The sequence below is a fragment of the Rhipicephalus sanguineus genome, chromosome 6 (assembly GCF_013339695.2).
Source record: "Rhipicephalus sanguineus isolate Rsan-2018 chromosome 6, BIME_Rsan_1.4, whole genome shotgun sequence".
NCBI classification, from domain to species: Eukaryota; Metazoa; Arthropoda; class Arachnida; order Ixodida; family Ixodidae; genus Rhipicephalus; species Rhipicephalus sanguineus.
In genome coordinates, this window is record NC_051181.1 from 170,127,207 (window position 1) to 170,138,922 (window position 11,716).

At 50.8% G+C, this 11,716-nt stretch overlaps 1 protein-coding gene across 1 annotated transcript; it reads right to left on the reverse strand.

Annotated features, from left to right (window-relative positions):
- Positions 1 to 8,869: 8,869 nt before the first annotated feature.
- Positions 8,870 to 11,194, reverse strand: LOC119397708 (uncharacterized). Its single transcript, XM_037665128.1, has one exon. It carries the CDS (start codon positions 11,192 to 11,194, stop codon positions 8,870 to 8,872), a length of 2,325 nt encoding a protein of 774 aa, XP_037521056.1.
- Positions 11,195 to 11,716: the final 522 nt, after the last annotated feature.

Consider the following 11,716-nt stretch of genomic DNA (forward strand, 5'->3'; position numbering starts at 1 on the left):
CCCTGTCCCATCGCCGTGGGCTTTTCAACCAGCTCCACAACCTCAGCCATCCAGGCATACGCGCGTCTACACGCCTCGTGGCTGACCGCTATGTCTGGCCCTCCATGCAGTGGGATTGTCGCACCTGGGCGCGCTCCTGCATTCAATGCCAACGCGCTAAAGTCACCAGGCACGTCACGTCACCACTCGGAACATTCCCTCAGCCCTCCGGTCGGTTTGAGCACGTCCACCTCGACATCATAGGACCCTTTCCCCCTGCTGGACCCTATCGCTACTGCCTCACCGCCATCGATCGGTACACTCGATGGCCCGAGGCATGGCCCCTCGAAGGAATCACCGCGGAAGACGTCGCCTCGGCCTTCTTCACCGGCTGGATTGCTCGTTTCGGCGCCCCCCGCCGCGTAACCACCGACCAAGGACGACAGTTCAAGTCGCACCTTTTCAGGCTCCTCGGGCTGGCCATCGGTTTCGAACGTTTGAGGACCACCAGTTACCACCCCTGTGCCAACGGAATGATCGAGCGTTTCCACCGACAGTTCAAAGCATCCATTATGTGCCACCCGGACTCAACCTGGCTCGAGGCCATCCCAGCCGTCATCCTCGGTCTTCGCGCCACCTTCAAGCCAGACATCCACGCTACACCAGCAGAGCTCGTCTACGGGGAACCACTCCGTCTCCCAGGTGAATTCCTCGCCGCACTGCCATCGAGCACTATACGACGTCAGACCCCACCGACTTCGTCGCCCGGCTCCGACGCACCATCGCCGCCTTACGCCCGTCACCTGCAGCCCACCACTGCAAGCCTACACCTTTCGTGTTCAAGGAGCTAGCTTCGTACACGCACGCTTTCCTCCGCGATGACACAGTCCGCAGGGCTTTCCAGCCACCCCACAGCGGACCCTACCTGGTCGTCCATCGCGACAACAAGAACTTCACTCTGCACCTGAACGGAAACGACGTCTCCGTCTCGATCGACCGGCTCAAGCCCGCATACATCGCTTCGAACGAACCGGACAGCGCCACTCCAACCACAGGCATCTATCCACAACCGCCGATGTCGCAGCCCGCTCTGGTCATGACACGCTCTGGACGTCTGGTACGCCTCCCAGATTTCTACAGACCCTGAGGGCTCTGCACTCCGCGGGGGGGGGGGGGGGGTGATGTGGCGACACAGTGCTCACAAACCGGCGCAGCCTCCGCCTCGTCACTATCTAGGCCGACGTGACACGGCTGCATGCTACACCACGCCTCAGATAAGGGACAGTGCCACCGTAGCGTCACCGGAGGCTTACGACACTGACGGTGGCTATAAAACCAAGCTGCCAAGCTCGGAAGAGATGATTCCTTCGCTACCCGACTGAGCGCAGCGTCGGTATGCTCGCCCCGCGGCTGCTACTTCGCTAATAAACAGTTACGTTTTATGTTGGGATGCGTCCTTCCATCGACACGGCATCCCATAACACATTCAATCAGTAACGCAGTATAAGTATTAAGGGATCACTCTTTCAAGTGATATGACGCGGCGGGCACACATTTCGTGAATGTGCGCTTCAGATTTTCGGCAAGTGTGCTTTTTGAAAAGGAAACTTGCAAAGGCAACTGCGAATGTTAAACTTCAAGCGTACAATGCTATTATTATCAGACCTAAATTGGAATTTGCGTCCGTTGTATGGGATCCGTACACTAAAAAAGATATACAGAACTTAGAAGCGCTACAAAAGAAAGTCATCACATTTATATTCAGTAAATAGAAAAGACTTGATTCACCAACTGAACTCATGAAAGCTCATAACATCCCCACATTGGCTGTCCGCAGAAAAATCAGTCGACTGAAATTCTTGCGCAGTATTTTGAACGGAAAATTTGGTACGTCTGCACCTTCATATTTAAAGATCACTACAGCGAGAACTACGGGCAACACTCACAACCACACCCTACAACACATTTTTGCCAAAGCGGAGGCATTCAAACAGTCTTTTCCCCCTCACTGTTTCGGATTGGAAGAGAGTTCGTTTGCGAGGCCGACAGTTTGGTGAAGTCCTTGAGCAACATTTGCCGTATTCAGTATTGAGCCATGGAAACTGTTATATTACTTGTCGTGCGAGTGTTGTTGTAAACTGTAGGTGCTTTTTTTTTCATTCCTTTGTTAAAAGTCTTCCTAGCGACAGTGAGGTATTCCTTGTGCTGCCAGAGCTGTTATCACTGACTTCTGTATTGTTCTTTTAACATGAAAGTGTTTTATGCCGGGGTCCACCAAGACTTCAGTGACGTATTTCCGTCACGGAAATGACGTCGAAAAAATTTACGCGATCAAATGTCAAAGAAAAAAGGTTCCCTCAACAGGCATCGAACCCACGACCACTCGGTCCGCAACAAGAGATGCCGGGCACGCTATCCACTGCGCCACGGTCACAGACTCTATAGAGGCTTTACAAACGCGCCTTTTATATCTATCACTCTTCTGGTCGGCGGGGCGCTGTTGCCCGCTGGGAGCGGTAAGGTAATGTAACTCGTCATTACTGTGGCCTCCGCGGTTAAACACCTGCAACGCGTCCCATTCGGCGCGTTTTCACTAGAAGTTCAATTATGTCAATGCCTTAACACACCGCGAGGTGGCGACCTGAGCGCAAGCGTCGTAAGAGCGTCGGCCTCGCTCATAGCACCACGCTAATCCAAACCAAAAATTGGCCGCGTATCTGCGTGCTTCGCTGCAAATGTCGTCTAAAGACGATAGAAGAGGCGCTGCGTGAGACATGGACGCCATCTGGCAATACGTCGGGAAACATGAGTGCTGTGTTGCGGGCTGGTAGTCCCGGCGCAGCAGCAGGCGAAGGCCGGCGGTGACCAACGCGACCGGCGGTACGCCAGCCAGCCCGAACACGCGGTTTGGCGCGAAGCGCTGAAGCAGAAGAAACGTGCGCACTCAACGAGTACATTCCACACACTCTTTTATTTACACGTCGCCTGGGTAAAACAGGAATGCCAAAGCGGCGCCCCATGGCATTCGTACAGTGCAATACAGAACCGAAACCGAAACACAGCAATGAGCTCGTGCAGAGGGCACGTGCAGAGTGATGTTGCGCCTCAGATATGCGTAATGTTTGCTTTTTGATCGACAATGTACACAAGTATGAACCTAGTCAGCCGTTCAAGATGGCTGGCCCTTGGGCAAGTGGTTCAACTTTGGCCGAGTGGCTGAATCGAGTGACGTGCCGACAAACAGAAAGACAGACCAAAATTTCTCCGTTTAAGTATCCAAAGAAAGACTATCGTCTTTAAAATAGCTCTGCGACGCGCGCCTGCCTCATCTGGCTGTAACACCGCGTTCCACGTTCCCGCGCTCGCCCCGAGAAAGATCGTGGCCGGGCTACCGGGGCGGCGCGACGCGCTTTGCGTTTCCCTCTAGTCCGGCCGTGGTGTTAATCGCATTTGAACATGCCGCGGGATGGCGACCAAGTTCTGCGTCCAATATGCGACGCTGTTCCGGCTATCACACCTCGATCTCTGATTACGCTTTCACCGTTAACTACTACAGCTACCACAGGGGTTTGTTTAATCATTTAACATGGACGATAGTCGTCGGGATGGAGATGATACCAATCATCAAAGTGGGTGCATACACGTTAAACGGTGCCATTAGCTGCCAGTCATCAATATACACTGTACAACTCTCTTATATCAATGTACAGTAAACATTCAGTTACTTCTGTAACGGCACGCTTTACTTTTCGTGTTATTCCGATTCCTATGACGTAGGGATCAACCATGTTTTTTTTTCTCTGTAATTTCACTCTGCCTGGGCCAGGCTGGCCTGCAGTATTGTGAAATAAATAAAGAAAGAAAAATATCTTTAACCCTTTCCATCCTTATTTATCTTTTGAAAAATTGTATCCAAAATGCAAGTTTTCTTTTAGTGCTTGATTGGATCGGGACACTGAATAAATGACAGAAATACACTCAGAATAATATACCTATTTGTAAAATATTCATAATGATAATAATAATTGTTGGGGTTCAACGTCCCAGAACCACGATATGATAATGAGGGACGTCGTAATGGAGGGCTCCGGAAATTTCGACCACCTGGGGTTCTTTACCGTGCACCTAAATCAAAGTAGACGGGCCTCACGCATGTTCGCCTCCATCGAAAATGCGGCCGCTGCGGCCCAAATTCGATCCCGCAAAATATTCGTAAGCACCAGCTTGTTCAATTCTGCGTACAGTTGGCTTCACTACGCTGTGATCATCCTAAACACAGCTTCTGTGGCCTGTGCAGGTTGTGACGCAACTTACTTTCACACAGAATAAGACGTAAAGTATATATATATATATTTTTTTTTGTCATGAGCAGATTGATATATAAGAGGAAATCACAGTGAAAAACATAAGAACATTTATTCTGAGCTCGGCCGAAAAGCTCAGAATAAATGCCAATGCGCCCGAACGGCCGGTCAGGGCAAGGTAAAGGCTGCAGACCTGCTGGTGATAGGTGTGTTGAAGTTTTGCGGCGCTGACAATCAATGCAAGAGCGAACGAACTTCCGCACGTAGCGGTACATCCCTCGCCAAAAGTACCGTTGGCGAATGCGGCGGTAAGTTTTCGATACCCCAGAGTGCGCAGACTGCGTATCAGCGTGGTACGATTCGCATATGTCAAAACGCAGACTGCGGGGTATTACTAGTAGCCACTGGCGGCCGTCGGCGTTGTAATTGCGTTGGTGAAGGAGGTCGTCACCAATGGCGAAACTGTGGGCTTCACGCCGCAACGCGCGAGTGGATATTGTAGAGTACAGTAGACCCTGGAATCTTTGGCTCATACCCACACTGGGGGACTGGCCAAGAACCGGTTAGTTTTTAAAGGCAAAATTGAAATTGAAGTTGAAACTTTGTTTAATTAATGCGAAAGAAGCATAAATGAATTAGAATTAAAATTTCAGTAATAATAATATTATAGAATAGAATTGAATCAATAAAAACCGATCATTTGGGGGAAAAAAGAAAATAGAAATAATAATTTGGAAAGGTAAATTTTATAATCTAAATCTTTTTGAACCTTTAAGAAACTACTGCAAAGCATCAGCAATCTTCCTGTCACTGTGGCCAAGAGAAAAAGCCCCGAAAGACAGTACATTTTGTTCATTTAATTCTAATTAAGCAGACGGAAAACGACACCTAAGGTATTTTTGCGCAAGGTAGAGTACCTCTTGCAGGAAATGACAAAGTGCTGCATTGTCTCACGTATTCCGCAAAAAGGACAATTAGGCGAAGCTGCAAGACCAGCTCTGTGTAGATAAAAATTTAGATAGGGAGTCTGACAACGTAGTTTTGTGATTGCGACTTGTACTGCTCGTGATTGACATACTTTACTATTCCACTGATGATTTAAATGCTGGAATTCTAATATGGTCGTTAATGACGGTGCGGAGAATTCCTCTAACATCATTTTCCTCCTAAATCTAGCACCTGTAATGAATTTGAATGCGGGCAATACCTGAATTACCGGGCCATTCAATGATGACCTAGCTAGCGCATCTGCCATTTCATTCATAAATAGGCCCTTATGCCCAGGAACCCACACTAACTTGATGAACTTGGATGGATCAGTGAGCAAGTCTATCAGCGAAGCAATCCATTTGTTGAAAATGGAGGACGACGACGGTCGCTGGCAATCATCATTAGGATGGAGTGGGGCATTAAAAGTGCCATGCCGTCGGTCTCTCTTCTTTATGTGTGGTGCCGTGAAAGCCGGGACTACGACTCCGGCTTGAACTGAGACCGAGATGGCGACACATGGACTGATGAGGCAGCGTCCGTCACCTGGAGGTTCGCGAGGCGGGAGCCCCTTACGTTGAATTCGGCTCTGGCTTCAGGACGACGACCCGAGATTCGCAAGGCTCAGATGTCCATGAAGAAAGAAGAGTCACATCCTGTCAACCCAGCGCTCGGGGCAGCTACCGGTATGTCTGCCTATCCACTGGATTTTCGCTTCGCAGCAGCTACGAGGTTCGTGAGACCAGGACGACGAACTTTCGCTGCGATGACACCCGTCCTGCAGGCCTGCCCTCGAAGTTACCGAATGTTCAGTAGTCGATCCGCAGTGCTTATGTGACGATAGTCAACTCAAGGGTCCCGAAGTCAATATGCTGAAGCCTTTTAGTGAGAGTAGGTGCGAAGGCCCTACCCTTGGAGCGGCTAGCGCTACGACACACTCTTAAAAAAATGGAGTGACCCTCTTTCCTTTAAGGGAGAAACGGCGATGTCCCCAATGTTCGTCTTCAAATGGCGGAACTTTCCTCCCTTTTCAATGGAGAAACCGTCAAAATCAAGATGGCTGACGCCAAGCCAGTGAAGCGAGCAGTAGATTTAGGCCTAGCCAGTGCATCGATTCTCGACTGATAAAGAGTATGCGGCACTGGCAATCACAAAAAATGGTCCCGCTGAGCTTAATATCGAACGATATGACAATAAAATCAAGCAGACAAACCTGTAGTGATGAAAACCTCGCGAAACGGAACGACGGAACTCGTACGTTTCGCACGGCCAGCGAGACGGCGTTCACTTTAAAAGAGACGGATACTGCAAAGGGGCTCTCACCCGGAGACTGCACGTTAGGCTTGCTGTCTTTATTTGTCCTAGCGTCACACGGTGTAGCGACGTTATCCACGCGTTTGTGCCTCCAAAATGTACATTCTGTAGCATCAAAACAATCCCGGCGCAGCAGAACATAGTTTCGATAGATAGATGTTCAACTTCATATACGTAGGTGGAGCTGTGAGAGCGCCGCGGCCGTGATGTAGGTGGTAGCTGGCGCCATGGATTAAACAATACTAAAAAATGAGGCGGCGTACGTTGCACACGGCATTTCGGGGAGGTAGGCCCATTCATGGATTACTCAAGGACACCGGACAGTTGATACAGCTCTTATTAATACGCACACGTTCACTAGGCAGACACATAGTATACACAATGAATTCAATACATACACAATTCATTCGCATGTACAAAAGCTATAACATGAACAATTCACTACAGACGCTTACGTACAGACGTTTACACATACCCCTAAATGAAGCGCTGGCCCTTATATAGTCACTGAATTACAGTGGACCATGGTGGCACAAGCGATGCGTCATTTTTCTTCAACTCTTTGCGATTACATGGCTGCGTCACAATATACGCCGACATTATTAAATAGTAGCTATGGCTCAGCCAAGCGCACCAGTTAATCTAAAGCCGCATAATAATGAACAATATAATTACAGAATTAAGTTAGTGCGAAAACGACCGTATTGAGAACCGTTCATACCATTCCGATGATGATGATGATGTGTTGGCGGCCTGCCCCTTTGCAACGGGGGAACACTCTCAGTGTCCTGACCTCAACAAAAAATAATAAAACAAATAAAATCAAGAAGAAAAGGGGAAAAACAGAATAAAAAAACGGAATGAAAAACACACGATAACGGCAGGAGACGCGCACAGGGCAGCCTAGGTCTTAAGTCCGTCGTACCTTTGCCCACCACTCGGAAAGCCGCCTTTTCGTGACTGCCACCACGTATCGTCCACCCCCACCGTCACTGCTGCCATCTTCCTCGAGCACTTGAAACCCCAGCGCCTGTGGGAGGGTTGCGCCCTCCACCGGAGCAGAAGATACGTGTTGTTGGGCGACTTGGTGCTTGCTGAATGACATAATGCAGCGCTAAAAACACACACACCACAAGGTAAGGAACACAAACCGACGGGACAGGCGCTACTCACAACTTTAATGAAGACTACAAGATTGTGGCACATATATACACATCCCAATGCGCAAACGCAACGTCACAAACCGTAGGGGGCGTATCGTATCAAAGATTTGAAAAAATTGTGTTCCGCATTGTACAGGAAGACTGACGTCTAACTGACGCAATCATCATTCTTCTCTTTGATGTAGAAAGCCTCGAGAAGTTCACGCGCCGTTTTATCATGGCTTCTGCCCAGAATCCTCAGATCATTAAATCTTGGCACACAAGAGCAGGTTTTACAATGCGCCGAAAGGTGCGCAGTGAAATCCTTCTTTGATTGTTAATGACCGCATGAGGGAACACGCAAACAATCTAAAGAAGGATTTCACTGCGCACCTTTCGGCGCATTGTAAAACCTGCTCTTGTGTGCCAAGATTTAATGATGTGAGGATTCTGGGCAGAAGCCATGATAAAACGGCGCGTGAACTTCTCGAGGCTTTCTACATCAAATAGAAGAATGATGATTGCGTCAGTCAGACGTCAGTCTTCCTGTACAATGCGGAACACAATTTTTTCAAATCTTTGATAGAATACGCCCCCTACGGTTTGTGACGTTGCGTTTGCGCATTGGGATGTGTATATATGTGCCACAATCTTGTAGTCTTCATTAAAGTTGTGAGTAGCGCCTGTCCCGTCGGTTTGTGTTCCTTACCTTGTGGGGTGTGTGTTTTTAGCGCTGCATTATGTCATCCACCGGAGCAGTTGGGAGACTCCTGCATCGAAGAACGAGGTGCTCCTGCGTCTCCGTCTCTGCACCTCAAACTCTGCACAGGCTGCTGACTACATCGTCGTCGAACCTTCTGCGGTACTCAAGAGTGCGAAGAGCCTCAGCTCTCGCCTCGAACAGGAGGCTGCTGCCAACACTGTTGTCGTAGAAGCGCGACCCACTGATGCTCTCCTTATATTTCCTGTAGCACTCGAGGGTGGACTTGGCCTCCATAGCCTTCCTCCATCGGATGTCCTCTGCTTCCCTGACTCGCAGGCGGACCTCGACCGCCCACTTAGCCGCAGTTTCAGTAGGGATGGCTTCTGCAAAGAAGCCATACTTCTTCTCCAGCTGGTACAGTCGTCGTGTCCAGTCAGTCATCATGCATGTTGCCTAAAGATACTCGAACACGCGGCGCGCCCACCGAATGCGTCGCATGAGCATGAGACGACACCGGTAGACAATCTTGCTGGCGGCTTCCCGAGCTTCAAAGCTGGACCATCCGACGTCCCCCTGTACCGCCCCGTTGGCAACTCGACCATGGCCACCGAGCGCCGCACGACCAACCTCTCGTTTTGACGCTCCAACCACTCATGTGTCGTTGGCGATATGCACACAACCGCGTTTCCAAACGTCAGGCCCGGCACGTGAACCATTTTCCATAGGTCGCGGATCATTTGGAAGCGGTTGCAACCCCAGAGGCATCGACGACGGAGGATTCGTTGAGCCTGCAGCGCAGCCTGTCGAATCTTGGTCTCGTGCAGACTGTACTTCGCTGCATCCACACACAGGGTGACTCCAAGGTACCTGTACTCGTTGCGTGCGGCCAGTGGTTCTCCTCCCAAGGTCAACGCCGCTGCATCGGTGCTCCCTCCAGCTAGTCGGACAACCGCTGATTTCTTTATGTTGAATCGGAGTCCAAGACTCACGCTTTCTGTCTGGCAGATGTCGAGGAGGGATTGCATCTCCTGGTGACTCTCTGCCATAAGAACGAGATCGTCCGCAAAAGCCAAACCAGGCAGGTGGTGATTCTCGCTGGCACTAGTTGTGCTGAAACGGATGCTGAATCCAAGGTTTGAGTTCAGCAAGGCCCGCTCTAGTCTGGATGCGTACAGGATGTACAGCAATGGCGACAGTGGGCAGCCCTGCCTCAGACCCTTATTTACACGAATAGGGCCAGTGATTATGTCACCCAACTGCACACTCACTACATTGTCGCTGTACATCCGTCGTATAGTGGAGATCAGCAGTTGTGGTAGTCCAAGGTCAGATAAGCATGCGAATAGAGGACCATGGGGCACGTTATCGTACGCTTTTTCAACATCCAGAAAGCAGCACAACAACGTCCTCCCCTCTTTTGGGGCTATTTCTGCACATTGCGTGACGACGAACAGATTGTCATCCAGCCGTCTGTCTGGTCTGAAGCCATTCTGGAGCTCGGTCAGTAGTCCCTTGGTCTCCGCCCAGCCACTCAACCATGCTTTGATCACTCCCGCGAATACGCGATACATAACGCTGGTGACCGTTATTGGCCTGTAGTTTCTCGCATCACCGCCCCGTTTGGGGATAAGAATCACCCTGCCCTCATGCCATTCTTTGGGGATGGGCTCGCCTTCGATGATGGCCGTGAGGATCTCTGCGAGCTGTTCCCTCGAGTCCTCTCCCAAGCACTTTAGTACGCGCGCTGGCATGCCGTCGGGGCCAGTGGCCGTTCGGGCCCTAACCCACTTCAAAGCCCGTTCAACTGTGAGCCTTGAGGAGGCCCAGTATGGTTCTTCCTGGCCTGGAGACTGTTCAGTATTGGGACTGGCTGCCTCCTCTTCAGTAAGGGGGGTGGTCGTAGTCAGGCCTGAGGCCCCGAAAATTCGGGAGGAGAAGTGCTGTGTAATGTATTCACCCGGCTCGGTGACCGGCTGCCCCGTTGCCGCATCTACGAGTGGAGGTGGCGGGGGGGCTGCCCTGTCCAAGGACCTGACGTATGTCCAAAATTTGTGTGCTGCGGATCTTCCTTCCTGTCTGATGGACTGGATCAGCCTAAGGTTGTAGTCTGCTATCTTGCATTGAACTAGGGCCTGCACCTTGTGCTTTTGGTCCAGATACACAGCCCACTTCTCAGCACATACCTCAGTGTCGGGACCTTTCACGGTCCTCCGATGTTCCCGATTTGCTTGGCGGCGTTCTTTCCACGCCACTTCCACTTCTCTGTCCCACCATGGGTTCTGTGGTCTGTGTCCCCGCCGGCGTTCCTGGACCATCAGGGTACGCATTACAGCGTCCAAAGCGCCCACAAACTCACTATATGTGTGGGATTTCCGCCGTTGAGGACAATTTTCAAAATCCTCGGCGACCCTCTCGACTGACTTGCTCGGCAAGTACATGCCACGCCTCGGTGGAGGTGACCTGCAGCCTGTACGAAAGCCGCCCTTGGAGAACGACAGCCGTATGCGATTGTGGTCGCTTCCGAGGCTGAACTGGCCGTCTTCATCGATATGTACCTGTGCTATGCGAGCGGCCAGTTTTGCAGTCACCAGCGCATAGTCTATGGTAGAGCGGCTGCTACGAGCGCACCAGGTGAAGCACCCCCCACAGTCATTACGGAGGTTGACGATCTCCAAGGAGAGCTGCTCCGCACACCGCAACAACAGCTCTCCGTTGTAGTCTAAGTACCTGTCGGTGGCCGGGATGTGTCCGTTGAAGTCTCCCATCAACAGTACTTCGCGGTCTGTACGCCACCGTTTCACATCTTCGACGATACACTGTAGGACTTTGTCGTTGCCGTCGTGTGGTCCACTTGTCACCGTTAAACACACCACACCAAAGAGGACAGACTCACCAAGAATGCTACCAGTAACCCAAATGTGTTCATCACAGGGCCCCTTCATTGGCACCCAAGCTGTATTGCTGCGCCACAGCACACCAACGCCGCCTCCTTTGCGGCTATCACCCGTACGGTTGCAGCCCGCCCACTGCCAATCCGGATCAACTGGCGGCTCCTCTAGCTCGCGAAGGTGAGTTTACGCCACTCCATACAGAGTGATATTTTCCCTATTCAGCGTCGCATGCAGCTCAGCCCACTTTGCTGCCTTCCTAGCCCCATGAAGATAGAGAAAACCGACGTTCACAATGGTGATTGTGCGTTTACGGCGGTGTCTTCGATGGCGGTGTCTTCGACCGCCGTCTTCCGACAGCGGTCACACATGAAATTTCTCTCTCTTATTTCTTTATTT

What these genes read in the sequence shown, in the direction of transcription:
- LOC119397708 (XM_037665128.1), bottom strand. Translation starts at nt 11,194, where the DNA reads ATGGGAGACTTCAACGGACACATCCCGGCCACCGACAGGTACTTAGAC.